At 40.8% G+C, this 18,583-nt stretch overlaps 1 protein-coding gene across 1 annotated transcript in view; it reads right to left on the bottom strand.

The window, feature by feature from the left end:
* NEIL3 (nei like DNA glycosylase 3) overlaps positions 1 to 17,946 on the bottom strand; it is a 41,101-nt gene extending 23,155 nt beyond the window's left edge. Inside the window, exons 1-4 of the mRNA XM_024744957.1 lie at positions 17,771 to 17,946; positions 8,653 to 8,780; positions 1,350 to 1,484; positions 825 to 1,038 (exon numbers count right to left, since the gene is read on the bottom strand). Of these exons, the coding sequence (XP_024600725.1) occupies positions 825 to 1,038; positions 1,350 to 1,484; positions 8,653 to 8,780; positions 17,771 to 17,926 (633 nt within the window). The 5' untranslated portion in view covers positions 17,927 to 17,946. The remainder of the gene's footprint in view (positions 1 to 824; positions 1,039 to 1,349; positions 1,485 to 8,652; positions 8,781 to 17,770) is intronic.
* Positions 17,947 to 18,583: the final 637 nt, after the last annotated feature.

Here is an 18,583-nt window from a genome sequence, read left to right as displayed (position 1 = left end):
ATCCCCCTTTTTTTTTTTTTTTTTTTTTTTTTTTTTACAATTTTAACCCCTCCCTCTCGGCCAGTTTGGTTTTTTTCCCCAACATATAAATAAGTTCATGTCACTCCAGTTGAAGAACAAGAAAAAAAACCCCTAAAAATCCAGTTCTTGTCCCAACTTCTCCATCCAGCCGTCTAATATTTTCCCTTCACTCCAATCTAAGCTATTTTAACAATCACTCTAAGTTTTGTTTGCATTTCCTCACCAATCACTTATTCCTTATTCTCTGCTACCTGACTTCCATTCTTACCATTCCACCAAAACAGCATTTTCTAATGTCATGAACAGGTACAAATAGGAATATATGAGTGTGTGTCGAGTGTGAATTTAATATGCCAGATAGTAAAAGAAAGTTGTGAGCTTCGCTCTTTCATACATTCAACAAATATTTAATGCCTTCCAAATGCCAGACACTGTATTCTAGATACTTGGATACATCAACGAACCAAACAGACACCTTCCTCCTAAGGGACTGTGTTCTAGCAGAAGTCAGATCCTAAACAATGTATATAACATGTAAGTATCAGGTGATCAGTGGTGTGGAGAAAAATAAAAAGCAAGCAAGTTATGGAAGCCTGGGAGGAAGAAGTGGGTGGCAGGGATGCACACAGCAATTTTTAAAAGAGAGGCCAGGGTTGGCCTCACAGAGAAGCTGGCGTGAGCGAAGACCCCAGAAGTCTGTCTGGGGAGAATGTGTTACTGCCATGCCGATTTAAGTGTTCCACGTTGGTCCCTTCACAGTATTTAAAAATATAGAAATCATTTAAAAACTACTTAACACCTACTTTAACAGCGGGATGGAGACCACTGTCAAAGAGAGCTTCATTTTTGATGATGTTTCCCACCCCGGGTAACACTTTCTGATCCATTAACACATCACACAGCATCCGTCCTCTCCGCTTTTTCACTTCACTTTCTGCTCTTGAGAAACTGAAGTTAGGTGAACATACATCTAATTCTTCCATCATTCTTATTCTCTGTTGGCTCTCTGCTGAGTTTCTATAGAAAGGAATAGAAAACACGTTAATCATGTGCCTGGTTACAATTCACAAAGTGTCATTTAAAATGATCTTTGATATAAACATAAACACTTTATGTTAACCAGCTTATAAGAGTTACATAGCCAAACAATGACGACCCTAACAAAACATGTTATTTGAAGAATCTTTTAAAATGACGTTTTATCAGTTATAAACTACTTTGAAAATTTTTGTTTATTTATTTATTTTCACATGTGACATTCCCAAACCCAACTGCAGAGCCAACTTTGCAGTTTTGCAGCTGAAGCAATTTTTAATTCAATCTTTTACCTGATTTCTACTGATGAGTCAAAGAAACAAATCAGATCTTTGGTGAGCTGTACTTCAAAAACAGGAGAAAGTCCATTTTTATTTTTAGACTTAACTGGATTAATCACGAGGAAGCCTTTCATTCCAAAATGAATCCTAGAACAAAAGCAAACCCATCTTTGAGCGGCAGTAAGTATATCATGCATGAAATTTTTGTTCCTTCACTTTTTGGAATATAAGCAAACAAATGTTAGTCACAATAGACACTTCAAGGGCACAAAGTGATAGCTAATATCGTATTTTTGTTAATGGCTTTGTATCCTTATAAAACTAGATATGGCAATCATTTTTTCAACTCACAAAGAAAATAAGTTCCTAGAGAAATAATAAGGCCCTGACAGTAAGCCCAAGAAAACACACCCCTGTTCTCTTTTCTTGTCAGATGAGGTACCTTTTATTCACACCACAGTCTACTGTCTCTCAGCTTTTTCTCTGATTCAAAAGCTTGGGGTGAGATAAGGCTAAATTTAAATTGCCTGTAGTTGGTGTTTTTATGAATTCTACAAAGCCACCAACATTCACATTCCTTACTTCTAGCTACAGTAGATTGGAAATGTTTACCTGTTCCAAAATGAGATCTATAGTTTAAGACACTTACTCTTTTCTACCCCCCTGCTTCGGGATAACACAGTGAAACAAATTTTTGCAAAATCTTTCATATTAAAAGAAAAGAGAACAAGTCAAAATGCTATTGTCTTCCATTCTTTTAGTTTCCTTCTGCCTTTGTAGGTATTGGGAAGAGGGGATTTGTAAATATTTACGGTTAACTTGAAAGCCACAGTGCAGTGATGAAAAATTCATAGCCTTTCAGTTTTTATAGGATTGATTAGTATGTCCAGTTTTAAAAAAAGAAAAAAAGAAAGTGGTTTTACGAGACTTCTGACGATGAAGATCAGAAATGACTCTCAAGATGAAATAGTTTCCTGCCTTTCAAACCCTTCTCCTTATAGCTTTGTTGAGTTAATAAATACGGCTCTTTTGGCAGCAAACGTTACTGCTCTGTGCTTCTAATTCCAAAGCACCATGTTACAGCATTGTACAAGGTTAACCAGTCTAACTTTAAAGATGTGGGTTTTAAACGCTGTGCGCCCTACTGTCAATCATAAATGCATTTTACACGCCCCACAGTTCTTGACAGGAAACATGTGTGCCCGTAAGTACTCCATAACTTAGCCTACGGAGGTTCAACGCCAGTGAAAGGTGTACAACTGTCATGCCCAGAAGCCATCATACCTAAAATCTTTTCAGCTGCATGGCTCCTAAAGTGGATTCTAACTCACTTTCTATAATGAAACTGCATCTACATATAAAATCTCAAAGGTTAAGACCCAGTTCAAATGCAGGAGTAGCCCCAGTAAGAACCCCAAATCAAAGAAGTATGCCTTTTTTGGGTCTTATAAATCTATTCAGGGGGAAATGTGCATAAAAATAACTATTTTTATAATAAATTTTATTTTTATGAATTTTCATGAAATAGAAAAATGTTATGATGACTGAGCCCCAATAAACCAATGAATTTTGTGTTTATTATTAAGTACCCTTTATCTTAAACTAAGAAAAACATATCAGTACCATGAAAATTTTCAAGGCACAGTAAATACCTGTACCGTTATATTTCTATCTCTTGATCCTCTCAAGCTCCATCCACTCCCAATCCAACTGGCTACCTGAGACCATTCACTCTGCATAACACGACGGCCTGCCCACCGCGGGCTTTAGGCCCAGCCGGGAGTGGCCTCTGTCCTTTCCTCTGATCCCATGCCTTTTACACAGCTGATTCAGGAATGGAAACCTGGATCAAGCTGGATTCATCAGCATTTTCCTGAGGAATTTATCCGGGACACAGAGAGATCAGTTTCTCGTTAGGATTGGGAGATCTATCATGGGAGCTGTCTAGGGTAATGTGTCCTGACACGGGCACCAGAAAAGCCAAGAGAGGCCTGTCTGCAGAGACACAGACGACAGGAGATTTCAGCGGGGAACAGAATCAGGAAATGCAGAGAGTCCTCATAGCGTTTAGCCTTCGCTTCCAGTTCTACCTGAAGCCTGACTGCATTACCTTCCGGTATCAAAAGACACCCATATTCTTATAATAAATAATTACTAAGCTTGTTTAAGTTGGGCTTCTGTCGCTTGCAACCAAAATTCTAATATAAAAATTATGTTCAAACTAAAAACTGAAGTGATAGTAAGAAAATTCCTCTAGTTAGAAATAACTGCCTAAAACAAATCAATAAATAAGACCCAATACTATTTTAACCACCAGCCACATTCTTCCTGTTATCACTAGCAGAATCATTTGAACCTCCTTAACCAAACATAAATAGCATCAAGGACAGTATTGTTACAGGTTCAGATTAATGACAACCACACATGTAGACGAGGCAACTGCTTATGAAGATTATCACGTGGTCAAAAGTGTCATACGGATACTAGCGTGTAAAACAGTTGAATATAAAGATTGTAAAACTTATGCTGGGAACTCAAAGAAAGAGGTTATAAAAAGAAAGAAATGGTCTTAACCATGCTGAAAAGGAAAAAGGGAGTTCTGCTTCTACTTAGGATATAGAAGCTAAAAGTGAATATGGATCCTACCCTAATAAGGAGAGAAAAATCACAGTATTTACAAAATCCTAAATTTTCTTGAGCCCATCAGAGACAAGACATTGCAGGCAGCCAGGTGAAATAAATTCCAAAGAGTGACAAGCCCCTCTGTGGAAAGACAGAGACACAAGTTATTCCATCTGGGGAAGAGTACGGGAGAAAGAGACAGCTACTGTAGAAATGGATAAGAAGAAAACAGCCAATATTTTCAACAAACTTTTAAATAGTGTGGCTAGTATGACGGTTTAGAATCTCTGGAGCCCCAGACACAAGGAGAGTGTGCCCTCACTTGTAAGCTCTTTCCCACGGGTATCCACAAGTTAGCTGCCCACAAGTAAGATGTGAGTCATGGCAGGGGACCTGAAAGAGCCACCCTTGGTGACATGGGACCTGCCTGCATGAAACCCTGTCTCCTTGCTTCTTGATCATGCCTCTTACATGAAGCAGAGGTCTTAGAAAGTTTTAAGATGCTCTAGCCAATAGAGAGGTACAAACAAAAAGCTGTCCGTTCCTGAAGGAGTAACAGGAAACTACCTGCAGGCAGAGGAAGTCTTGTGCCAGGTAACAAGGATAAGCAAGCAGTCTGCCACTGGGGAGGGAAGGAAACCCTTCTGCCTCCAGGCCCAGGCCAAGTGCACTGCTGTTCAGAACGAGCCCAAGCAAAAGCCATCTGCCTCTAGGCATGAGGCAGGGAATCAACCTTGGTGCAGACTCCTGCAGTGATACTCCAGGCACCAGTCCCGCGGGAGAGAGCGAGGAAACTCTCTGACCTAAGGCCACCCACACAGCGAAGGAAGCACGGCTGCCTTAGGGAGGAGAGGGGCAGCAGCTCTGAGAAAACTGCAGCCCTGAGGCCCACATGCTCAGGGCCTGCCCAAAATTAAAGCTGGTCTGGAAGAAACAAGAACCTCTGTTTCCCCATCACGAACCTCTCTCACTGAGTAACAGGCAACAGCAGTCTGCCACCGGAGGGCTGGGGGACCTGAGTGTGGAGAGACTCCCTAGGGACAGGAATATGCAGGGTAGGTAGTCAGTAGGTAGCTGACTAAAAAAATGATGATACATCCATAGAGTAGAACACTTTGTGCGCATTAAAAATAATAATGTACATTTTGACGCTGACCAAAGCAATACGCATGTTATGTAAAAGGGAAAAATACAAATTAAAATTCTTGTTTATATAAAAATCATAACATGCAGTATCATATTGTAATTCATGCATATGTAACATAAACTATATATGGTATATATACAATTTATATTTTATCTATGATATTTACAAAAACTGTTGAGTGTTTTCTTTTTAACAGTAGTAATTATGGGTGGTATTTACTTTTTCCTTTAGATATTTTGGAACTATCTTAAGGTTTTACAATTGGCTTATATATTACTTTAAAATATGGGAAAAACTGCAATAAAATGATGTGTACTGTGAAAAGAAGCAAGAAAAGGAAAGCGGCAGAACTAGTGACCCTGTAGGCTGTCGGGTGCAGAAGGGAACGTAAATGACTGCGGTAAAGATTTCCATATTTTCTCCAGTTACGCATGAAAGCATTATGGTAATTGAAATACAAGATAAAAGCTACTATTTAAAAAATTAAAAATATGTATTTTTCTACCTGTAGATTACGTTAATGGTCAGTTTTCTTAAATTGCAAGTGACAGAGACCCAACTCAAAAAGTTTAGGCATTAAGGGATATTTGGTAGCTTATGGAGTCTTAGGAAGGCTGAAGAATCACACTGCAGGAAAGGCAAGAATGTGGCTGGATCTTAGCAACAGAGGGAATTAGGAGCTAAAATGCCTCTGGGATTCTCTCTGCTTTATGGAGGCTGGCTGTATTTTCCATCACCTTGTCTTTCTGGACAAGCCAACGCCCACTTACAAGTCTTAAGGCCTCACAGCCCCAGCTTTCCTCCATCACCGAGAGCCTAATCCGCCGCAGCTCCAGCTGAGAAAGTTCACAAAAGAACTTGGGCTGACCCAACCGACTACGTGGGAGAGAAAGTTAAGTAAGATTATGCTAAATTCAACTTGAATTCTTTGGTTCTTGTGACCAGATGATCAGTTTCCAGAGGAAATGCTGTCCAAAAGACAAGTGGGCATGTTGGACAAACAGTAGGTATTCACTACTCTAAAGTATAAAATTTCATTTGGAGTCCTTATCACACTCCAACTTTTCCTAACATGTTATGTGACAGATTACAAAACTATGTTTAAGCTCTAAAACCCTCCTATAAGTAGCGTATCATGGATTCCTTAAAGACCTTTCAGCAGACCAGAAAGAACTGTCACATTATCTCTTGCATTTCTCTTTAGAGGATCATATCACTCAAGCTCCAATAAATTACAAAACTGATTATGTATAATGCTTCAATAAAATGGCAAAGCCTCCAAGATATTTCAGATACAGTTTCTGGTCTCTGAGTATGCATGTAACTGCAAACAATTGGAGTCATATAAACCATAAGTTGGAAACACCAAAGTGTTTTAGAAAAGATATTCATTTTAAAAAATATGTGTATATATAAGTTCACGATATAAGCTGCGTTCATTTTGACTGAAAATAGCAGCTTGTAGGATGGGCATGTCTGGGTGAACAGAGTTACAAATATATGCACACATAGTACCGGCAATACATGCACTCATGGTTAATAGAGATTCTATTCAGTAGTGGGATTGTGAAGGTATAAATTTATTCTTGTTTGTTCACTGTTTCTCAGTTTGCTCTAATAAGTATTTGATACATGTTTAACAAAAAATTAAACATGACTCTTTCTTTTTTGTTACAGATGAAGAGCTTCTGTAAAGTGTTCAGAAAGAGTATAGGTATTAATCACACCTAACACCACATCTACGCTCCTAAAATAAACATACACCAAATCATTTTTATTGTTTTCTGGCACTATTCTGAGCACTTTGATACATCTTTTAGCAACAGAAATAGTCACTGTCTAATTTGTATCTTTCTGAAGTGTGGATTTTACATGGCAGATTCTCTTCCAGAGGGCTAGGCCTATATTCTACTTTCATTAACAAATGAATCCCAGGAAGATTCATGGCCTGGCCTATAAGATGTACTAAATCCATGGGCAATTTTAGTTGTGAAAAGCTGCCTATTGAGGGAAAACTGTGATCATTAAGCATGTTTCCTACTATCGGCCTTCTAAAGAGCAGACCAGCCTGGTGGGGAGGAAACAGAGGTCAGAAATGAAGACTACATTTCTATCTCACGCTCACAGACCTGCAGCCTTACACAGGACCTCATTTCTCTGACACTGTCATCCATCCTCCCAAGAAGCACAGGTTAGGAGAGCATTTTCCTAACTGATGTTAAACTGTGATAGGGAATACAGGTGATTTTAGGTTGTTCACTTCATATTCAAACAGCTGTTTAGAACTTCATGGAACACTTGCTGACAGCTGCACTGAGAAATGATTCCCCCCTTATCAGTCTGGTGGAGAACATTTGATAAAAACCTCCCTCTCGTGCTATAGAAATAAATCTGCACCTCACAACAGAGAATCAATAACATATCAATGTTTTCAACTATCTTACATGGATCCCATTGTGTCCTACTCTGTTTGGAGCAAAGAATTTTCAATCATATCAATCAATCTTTACCACAATAATGTAGCCTGCAGTAGATCACTGCTGCCTGAACCGGGAGGCGTGTGCTGATGTTATCAATTCCAGGCTGAGAAAAACCATGAAGGGACAACGCTGTCCAGGGACAGCAGCTGCTGACAATGAAGAGACCACGTCAAAGGAAAAGCAATCACGTAAAGTCTGAAGTACTCTAAACATGCAATAGATGCAGAGATGCAATAAATAACAATCATAGAGTTATATTATCTCTTTGCAACCATTATTCACCTTCACTTAGAAGCATGGGGTCCGGTAACAGAACTCTTAAGCAGGTGAGCACTGTGTAATATCTTAAGGAAACATTAATAAAGATTCAAATTTACAGTTTGCAACGGATTAGGCTAAACTCCGAGAAGACAGATTTGACAGACATATTAATCCACTGGCTTTTTGTATGTTTTGCAAAAATTAGATAGGTGATTACATACATTTCGACATTTTTATCATTAAGTCAACCAATGTGTTAGCAATGAATTTCCATAAGCACTGTGAGACAGCAGAGAACCGGTTACTTCTGTGGAAAGTTCTGAAATCTATAAAGAAGTTTCCCTTTCCGTACAAGGCTTCAGAAAAAGAAGGAAGAGAGAAAAATGTAAAAATCTAGAGAGACATTCAAACCAAATGAGGAGCTGTCATAAATATAAAGAGAATAATGTTGCTAAATGCAATAAATATTTGGTGGAAATTAGAGGGAAAAGAGCACCCTGGGGAGTTTGAGGAGGGGCAAAACAGAGCTGTAACGCTCTAATATCCCTTGGGAAGCCCTGCCAGACTGTCATCTTTTTTTAAAAGAAATAAATTGACTAACCCTCCAAGGAACGATGACATCACAATTTATTCTTCTTCTGCTTATTGCTTTCCATGATAGAATCTCAACCTCTTGTATTAGAGCTCTCTTAAAAATGGAGTACTTTCTATGTATTTAAATGTGACATGCAGCAAACTGCAAGAAAAGCCTTCTACACATCTCTAAACATAGAGAGATAAGATGTACTGTACAGATTTACCTTACCGTAAAGCTTTTGGCCCAAAGTACATAAAGAGCTCCTTCCCCAAAGTTTCCACGCCACTGTAAATGTGCCCATTAAACAGTCTCAAGAAATTCTGGCTGGAATCTTTGTTATTATTCAGTGCAGCAGCCTAGGAGAAAATACATACACATACGTAAACACACACAAACTCGAAACAGAAGTCATAATTTAATTCTTAAGGTTTTTATATTACTTCACGCCCAGGTACATCCAATGAGAAGAATAATCTCCAACAAGTCGAGTAACGTAATCAGCTGTTTACATACATTTTGTCAAATTACTAGGCAGTCATTTAAAAAGAGAGAGGCCAGAGCTTCCCTGGTGGCGCAGTGGTTGAGAGTCCGCCTGCCGATGCAGGGGACGCGGGTTCGTGCCCCGGTCCGAGAAAATCCTACATGCCGCGGAGCGGCTGGGCCCGTGAGCCATGGCCACTGAGCCTGCGCATCCGAGCCTGTGCTCCGCAATGGGAGAGGCCACAACAGTGAGAGGCCCACGTACCGCAAAAATAAATAAATAATAAAAAGAGAGAGGCCAAATAAAAATTAAGTGGAAAAAAAGTCATTGGCACACAATCAAAATGAACTTCTTCCAGGACCATATCGCTCTGTGCATATGAAAAGCACAGAAAAATGATGTGAATGTTTTAAAGCTGAAAACTAGGGCACAGAGTCTTTCATTTCCAACGTGCGGTCAACGTCCTCAGAAGAGCATTCAGATACAAACAGCTAAAAATGGCGGATAAAATATGGAAACAAGACATTTTGACTTGTAAGCCAGTAAGGAATAATAAGAGGTCAAAAGCCAAGTAAAGGGCTTCCCTGGTGGCGCAGTGGTTGAGAGTCCACCTGTCAATGCGGGGAACACGGGTTCGTGCCCCGGTCCGGGGGGATCCCACATGCCGCGGAGCGGCTGGGCCCGTGAGCCACGGCCGCTGAGCCTGCGCTCTGCAACGGGAGAGGCCACAACAGTGAGAAGCCCGCGTACCGCAAAAAAAATTTTTAAATTAAAAACAAAAAAAAAACCAAGTAAAAGTGAGAGAGAACCCCAAAAGTAAGAAGCCAGCTTCTATCAGAAAGGCATTTTACCAGACATAAGGAATGAGCGCTTCAATTTCATGGTCTTGTGGGATACGGGGGGGATCAGAGATAAAGCCTGGGGTCCCCCGAGGAGGGGGATCTGATTTGAGGTCTGCTCCTCTCTCCCTCCCCAACTGCAATGTTCAGAATAAAGGAAAAAGAAACCCACTACTCCTTCCCCCATCAGCAAGCAAAACCAAACAACATAGTGTCAGAATTACAACATATGAACTGAACATTATCAAGAAGATCAAGGAAATTATAAACATAAAATCTCAGTTCTTCTGTGGGTGAAGGAAAGGAATGGGCTGAGTTTAGATATCCCTTGAGAAGCCCTGCCAACCTATCTTTTTTTTTTTTAAAAGAAATCAATTGACTAGCCTTCCAAGTAACAATGACATAATGACATAGAAAATGATGACATAGATAATGCTCTTTTTCTTAAGCTGGGCAGTATGTATACTGGTATCATAAAACGATAAAACAGTTTTAGATACTGTCTGTGAGCAAATCACAACTTTCCCTCCACTTATGTTAGGATGTTACCATTCAGTGACTCTCAGACTTTTGGTTTACAGACATGTCATCCTATATACTTAAGATGATATGTTCATTCTATTCTTTATTTGACTAAATTGGTCCTTGTTAAAAAAAAAAAGACACAATTGTAGTATTTAGCTCAAAGGGATAAAGGGATAAGAGATGTTAAAAAGAAGAAAAAAAGATTGCAAATTGCTAGGGACTAAATTGTGTCCCCTCCAACACTCTTTACGTTGAAATTCTTACCCCCATTGTGACGGTATTTGAAAATAGGGCCTTTAAGAGGTAATTAAGGTTTAATCGGGTCATAAGGGTGGGACCCTGATCCAATAGGATTAGTATCTTTATAAGAAGAGACACCAGAGGACACACTCTCTTCCTCCTGTATACTCAGAGGAAAGGCCATGTGAAAAGAAAGTGGTATCAGCAAACCAGGAAGAGCTTCACCAGAAACAACTGGCTGGAACCCTGGTCTTAAACTTCTAGCCTCCAGAACTGTAAGGAAATTAATTTCTGTTGTCTAAGCCACCCAGTCTGTGGTATTTTGTTATAGCAGCCCAAGCAGATGAAGGCATGAACAGACACTATTCTTCCACGAAATCCATTCACAGTTGTAATGGCTACAGCCAATGCCAAACTTTCCCAAACTGCCTGAAGTTCAGAGAACTGGCTTTACATCTCTCCTTTGCAAAATAAGAACTGCGGAATCAATCACAGACTTAGAGCGACCAATGAACGAATGCATGGGAGTAATTAATAGTGACAGCCTTGCAGTTCTGCACGAACCAAAAAACAAACAAACAAAAAAAACCCCAAAAAACCCATGGGAGATTCTAGCATCAGGAACTATGGACACATGTCACCACGTCCTCAGAACATCTGCCTCTAATTCCTCTTCTCTTTCTTGGATGAACTCTAGTGCCAATTCACTGGACCACCAGGGAAGTCCCAGAATTCGTTATTTAATACTTGATGAGGTGCTTGGGTTTAAAATGACATGTTAGTATAACCTCTTCCTTGCTCACATGTATTGTGTGTCCCTCTCTCTGATACTGGAATTTCCCCACTGGAAAGAGGAATCATCTTGAGGTTTTCAAAGTGCCAAACCCAGCACAGTGTTTTCACCAACCACTATGATGGGACTTAACAAACTAAATGAAGATCTGTCTGTGACTTGTGTTTCTCCCTTATTTGTCCATAAGCTCCTGGGGAAAAGTAACTCTGGTGTTTAATATCCCTGGGAGCCTCACACAATGCCTGGAATTCAGGAAACATCTGTGGGATTAATCAGATCCCTCCTTCTTCCCCTCTTAAAACTGAGTGTGGCTTTAAAACACAGGCTTGCTGTCTTCCCCACCCATCATCCCCATCTTGCTTTACCTTTCCCAAGATTTCTTGGCAAAAACTTCTACTCTACCACCTGTTTTATCTCCTTTGAAAATTATTAACACCCTAGTCTCTTACTTTCTAATTATCTTCAATGGAGTGAGGCTTAAATATAGGAGGACCAAATTCTCATGACTACCAAAAGCTAGATGGATGTAAAATACTATATTTACCAGAGTTTCCCATAAAGTAAAAAGAACTTTATGGGAAGGTTTAGGAAGAGATTAATGTATTTTCAGCAGCCAGTCCCAGCCTGTCCCGGTTTTTATTTAAGATGCTTACTTAGCATTTAAATGGCTGCTTTGAAAACATCTATTCCAATACCTTATTTGGGTTTTGAGGTGATACAAAAAGATCTTTTTATCCAGTGGTCTATCACGTGAGCACCTGACCAAATCCCCTGATTCCCAGTACACTGTCATTTCTAAAATAATCAGCTTTAGATAATATACTCAGGGCAAAATAAAAAATTCAACTTATAATCGCCCATCTCAAGTACCTGCATATATTTTTAACTGTTTTTTAAAAACTCCATTTAGGGGAAATTCTGGTGTACCTGTGATGGTTTGTCCCATTTATTTTGAGAGCGCCTGTGTACAAACTGGGAAAGGCTTCTGCAATAAACCAAAGATTTACAAGATATTCACTTGCCCTACTGTGGAATCTGGGGTTATCACCTCTTTGTATAAGCTTCAGCTGTCCAGACAAATTCAAAAATTAATTTCCACAAGCCTATTATTTTTGCTGTAACCATACACAATGGCCCAATATATACGTGGCTTTCTCATTTGGGCCCTTATAATCCTATTACAGTATTATTTGAACATTTCATCCTTTTTTTTTTTTCCCTGAAATAGAGAGGAAAATCTCCTTTGCCACAATTTTAAGTATGATTGAGAAGGGTTCACGTTCCCATTTTCAAGTAGCTTAATATGAAATCGTCAAAACAACACATATCTTCAGAGACAGCACATGATTTATTGTGCTGATTACCATTTATCCTGCCTATCCATGGGTGAACAAGGAAGATGAACTTTTCAGAACAGAATAAGACTTTTCCATAGATAAATGTTTCAGCTCTAGTGCGGTTACATATTTTCCCCAGAGAGGAAGAAAATAATACCATATTAAAATTCATAGTCTGTCCTCCTTTTTGTCTCCCACATGCTTTACTTTCCTAATACAACGACACTTTCAGTAATCAGAAGTCACTTCTCTACCAATTTAGACCATCAAAGAACCTAGTTTTAAAATGGTCTCTAAGCCCCCAAATAGAGATCTTTAGGTCCTTTCATCAAAATATATTCTACAATTTTGTAAGAGGAGAGGCTGTAAGCGCTTACTCAGAGGCTAAATGCTTTATACACAATATGAGGGCACCAAAAGATTACACAGCTTCATAAGGCAATAGATCATGCCTCTGATAAATAGGTCTGGTGAGAAAGCCCTGATGTGGGAGAAAAAGGAACAAACAATTACCAGGACGTTTACTTTACATCGCTAGGCACTAAGCTAAGAGTTTTATATGTCCTCTAATCTAATCCTGACCAAATAAGCAAAGATGTAAGTTATAAGCACCTCCAGCTGAGGAAGTAACAAAGGAGCTGGAATTCAAAATCAAGATAATCATATGTCCTTTTCTCTACATCACCCCCAATACTTCGTTGTTTGGTGAAAGCTCCAGTGGCCATGGAAAGTCATCTCCCTGAGTTTCCTCATCCGTATGTTACCTGTTCTCTGTTGACTCTTGTTCCATGACTCTATATAATGCTGAATGCTGATAATGATCCTGAGTCATTAAGGTGAAACCATTATCAGTATCCACTGAAGAAGGTAAGCAAGTACTATAATGCAATTTTAAAACCCCTTTTTGGATGTAAACAAATAAGCTTCATTTGGCTGGAAAACAAATCTCTGTGGATTAGCTCCTTCCTTTACACACTGGCAATAAAAATGAGCTATGATTCTTTCCCCCCACTGTGAAGAAGGGAAAGGAGGGAGGAAAACGTTTACTATGTGGCTTCAAGATTTTCTTGTAATAGGAATTTCCATTTAACATACATAACAAAACACATACTCATAAAGAAAGATTCTGAACTGCATTTATTTTTAAATCCTTCATCAAAACTACTTTTGCACTATTCAGAACTTTGCTCTTCTCCATCCATTCAAATGTTTATGAGACGCCTACTCTGCTCCAGGCACAGTGAAGGGCAGATCAAGAAGGGTAGGAAGAGGGCTTCCCTGGAGGTGCAGTGGTTGAGAGTCCGCCTGCCGATGCAGGGGACACGAGTTCGTGCCCCGGTCTGGGAAGATCCCACATGCCGCGGAGCGGCTGGGCCCGTGAGCCATAGGCGCTGAGCCTGCGCGTCCGGAGCCTGTGCTCCGCAACGGGAGAGGCCACAACAGGGAGAGGCCCGCGTACCACAAAAAAAAAAAAAAGAAGGGTAGGAAGAGCTAGCTACATGTATCGAACCTTAAGGAGTGAAGGAGTAGCCAGAGGATCATGTTTCAAATGAAATGAATACAAGTAAACTGTTTCCTGTCCTGTTTTGTGAAAGGAGATCGAAAACTTGCGCAGATTACATACCAATTTCACTACAATACTGTATCCACCCAACAATTAAAATCGGAGGATTGACTCTTCATAGCTCATTAACCAGACATGTTCATTTACATTCCACTGTTGCTTTGTACCATAAGGTTCCAAAGCTCCAACAGAGTTTTATGCAATGTGCTTACAGAGTTGCATAATTTTATGCTGACAAGACAATGGATCAAAACTCAGAGAAATGATACAGCGCGTGCAGGACTAGCGAATGCCGGGACCTTCTATGGCTGTAGCCTTTCTTCTCCTCAATGAGGATCGCTTGTCACCGGAAGACGTGCCTTAAAACGTGTTCGCTATGGACTTGTCAAACTGCAGCAAAGAGGAAGGCTATATGCCACAGTAACTGGTTCATTATGGCGGTAGCTACGGAGGTGTTTTTTTTTGGTAAAATGATTATCTGGAGTTTAAATCATTTATTTTAAATAGATAATTAGTATTTCTTTAACTCTCCTTTGTATTTTTCCTGTTTACTGCAATATAAAGAAGATTGTATGCAGTTAGTTTTCAACTGCTGCCTTGTGAGGACTAATGACTTCAAGCCAGTAGCAGACGCCTTTCAATAGCTTTAACTCTGGCATAAAGGCCCAGAAAACACGGGATCATTTCCTGTTAAAGTAACGATCACGCCAGAGATCTGTGACAACCTACCACGTTCTGATGCAGTTTACTATGGATCGAACAACCCTCTAAAATGCAAAGAACCCTTCATGTTGATAAAGATTATTATCTTTTTAGATCAAAGGCCCAGAAAGTGAAGCCATGGCAAAATATTTAGAATGTTCCCAATAACCACAAAGGGATTATTCATTCCATATCGATTTTCAAAGCCAGTTCCCACAGAGCCAGGTTCCTGAGATCCCAATCATAAAGAGCTTTTCTAACTTTTAATACCTCTTTATGTCAAGGTATTAAGCATAACAGCTTTATGTTCAAGGCTTTTTACTCAAGGGGTATATAGCTCATTTAGTAATGCTGCCAAGTGATATTAATTGCCCAAACGTTGACTAAGCATGTGCATTACATTATCAGGCTGCACTGTGAACATGGGAATGGTCGCCATTAGGATGATCAGATTAGGTAAGAGAATCAACCAAACAGAACAAGACTAGAAATGGTGGCAGACACAGACAAAAACCTAAGGTCTCACTTCGCTGGTTAATAAGTAATCACCACTATATGCTGAGCAATATGGTGCTCCTGACAATGAATCAGCCATTTTCCTACTGAACTGTTTATAACTGAGGGGATCTATGCTTAGGAGTGTAGGCTTTGGAGTCTGAAAGCAGGGAGGTCAAACCCTGGTTCACCCCTTCCTAGTCACATGATCTGGGGCAACTTAAATATTTAAACTCACTCTGAGCTTCACATTCCTCCTCTGTAGTATCAGGTTAATCCTTTATCACTGGGTTATTATTTCTTGTAAAGAAATGAAATGCAACCGTTCTTCAAAAGCACTTTATGCCTTGCTACTAAAGAGAATCACAAACTAAAGGGAATGTTCATGCTGTTTGGGCCTAAATACCAACGAGGTGATGTCTAGTTAAAACATTAAGTGGGATTCTCACAGAAGGAAGTTTATCTAACTCATCTTTGTATCCTCGGGAGCAAGTTTAAGACCTAATACAAAATATATTATTGTTGAATGACGTCAATGACGATATCTGTAACGTGTCATGCCATAGTTACCAAGCCCTACTGCCTTTACTTCCGAAATAGCGACTCTGTTCCCTTCTCTTCATCTCTGCCCCCAGCACCCTCCTCCAAGGTCCAGGCAGGCCTCCGGGGATTCCTACAGTCCTCGTGTAACTGAGGAAGCTGCATCTACCCTGCCTTTCCTCCACTCTTCTCACCTTTGCAAGGCAGAGTGATCTTTTCAAAGTGTCAATGGATCTTATCACCTTTCAAAGAGCCCCATTATTCCTAAAATGAACAGTCCCTACCCAGGTCTACAAAGATCCCCAGCATCTGACTCCGACTCAACAATCCCAATCCTGTCTTATTTCAAACCACCTTCCTTCTATCTCATCCTCTCTTTTCCAGCCACACCAGGTTTCTTTCGATCCCTCATGTATGCACAGCTCTCTTCCTTTGCTATCCTTCTGCCTGAAGCATTCTGCCTGCCAACCTTCAGTTCAGGTTGCCTCACCCTTCATACCTCAGCTTAACTGTTACTTTCTCAGCAAAGCTTTCCCTGAACTTCCTGTAAGTTCTTATGGAACCGTGTATCTCTTCTTTAGAGAAGTTATCAATTTATGTTTCTTTCTGTTCTTACTTAATGAATGTCTGTGTATCTTCCCAACTAAAGAATAGACTCCACAAGATGCTGTTAGTTTTTGTTCCCCCCTGGTTCCTTGAGTATTCAAAATTTTGTTGAATGAGTGATTTTTCTAAACATTAATATTCTTAAGAGACCGCTCAAGATCCATCTCTGTGGTACCCTGAAATGGTTTTGAGAGAAACGCTACAATAAAAGAATAGTTGCAGAGTACTAAGTGACATATAAAGTCAAAAATAAATAAAATACACTGGCAACTGGAAGAAGATGCAAGACTAACTCTTTTTCCAAGTTTGAAAATTTATTCTCTCAGACTTAGAACCTCATTTCTTTCAAGTTGTAAGCAGATGCTAATTTCATAGCAGGCAACTTTTTCTTCCAGGACCAAAGGCTATGATGAAGCTTTGCAGGAGAAATTGAAGTACAGCGCAACACTGCATGCATCCATGAAATACAATCATCCGTACATCTAAAAGGCTTTTGAAGGCATGATGGCTTAATCAGAATATTTTTAGTTCTAAATTCTAATTTAGTTCTAAGTTCTAAATTCTTACCAAATGAATACCACACCATCTGGAATGCATGCCTGAGTGGCAAGAAGCTGTGCTACAATTTCCTTTAAAAAGCAATAAATCCACTTAAGGGAACCAAAATGGGTTTCACTGCCCCTTCATTAGACGGCAATATTAAGTTGAGTGGGAAGGTTGGTGCTAGATCTTCTATGTGAAATTTCAGAATTATATATTAGTTGTGATACATTTTCAATTGCAGAATATTAGGCAAGCGAGAAGCTAGAATTTTATCCTACAAAGCTTATTGTCTTAAAAATGTGAAGAAAAAAACGCGTCAGGGGTTGCGGAGATCTGTTAACATTAACAGCAGAAAATGCAGCTCTACACAGAAGGAACCACCTTTCGCTGGGCTGTAAAGAAGTTAAGCGACCTGGAATAAAACATCTTCCATCACTCCCCGCCCGGGCCCCTCCACGGCAGCCTTAGCCCAGCAGCCCCCGGCCCAGCAGCTCTCAACTGCGCAGGCGCAATAGCACGGCCTTCTCCCTCCGGTGACGTCAAGGTCAGCTTTCGGAAACGCCGGGCCCCAGGGAGCCTGAGCCAGAACAAAGAGATGACTCTTTGGACCCTGGAAACCCGATGGGGTTTTTATTCCACTTCGCCTTGCTGGTCCCCTCGCAAGATATAGGAGCGGCTTACCTGTGAGGAGCCCGCAGCCCCAGAGGCCGAGGGCGGCGAGCCGGGCCCCCCTGGGCTCTGCAGCGCTCGGCCCCGCATGTCCGTCACCGCCTGGCCCGGGCGCACTCGCACCCGAATCTTCTCTCCATTGAGAGTACAGCCCGGTCCTTCCACCATTTCCCGGGCCGCCCTGTGTCCCACTATGCTGCACGGCCCCGCTGAGAAAACTGCCGCGCAACCTCACGTCTGCGCGAGCACGTACCTCGGCCCCGAGGAGATTCAAATCTCCCGCGCGCCCGGCCCCGCCCCGGAAGCCCCGCCCCCGTCCGCGGGCAGGGCTCCCGGGCGCAGGCGCAGTGGCTCAGCGCCCCGGGCCCGGACGCGGGGTTTCAGGGAACGAAACGTGAGCGGTGGCGCAGCCCATCTGCCACCCACCGGGGCTGACTCGTAAAAGCGGAGGCAGTTGGAACCTCAGAAGCTCCAACTTGTTCTTTGCTGTGAGGTTTTGCCTTTGTCTCTGAGCTGCTCTGTACACCCACATTTTGTACCTTATCCTCTTATTCTGTCCTAAAATCCGAGGTTGCCTGGCAGGCCTTTGCTTGCCCTCTTTGGACGTGGGTGGGCGCAGAGGGAGTCAGGGGAGGGTTTTAGAGCAAGCAGCTTTTGCTTTTTCTCTTATAGGTTTAGCATGTCTTAGAAAACGTGGCCTTATATGCCAAATATATTTTAGTGTGTATATTAAAATATAGCGAGACCCTACCCAAATTCATGCAACAATTCTATTTTGGGGTGAATGCTGTTTGAAATTGCTTTGTAAAAGTCAGGGCTCTATAT

This window comes from Neophocaena asiaeorientalis, unplaced genomic scaffold (genome assembly GCF_003031525.2).
Source record: "Neophocaena asiaeorientalis asiaeorientalis breed wild unplaced genomic scaffold, Neophocaena_asiaeorientalis_V1.1 scaffold267, whole genome shotgun sequence".
In the NCBI taxonomy this organism is placed as follows: Eukaryota; Metazoa; Chordata; class Mammalia; order Artiodactyla; family Phocoenidae; genus Neophocaena; species Neophocaena asiaeorientalis.
The sequence above is the reverse complement of the archived record's forward strand: the minus strand, read 5'-3'. Positions and strand labels throughout refer to the sequence as shown.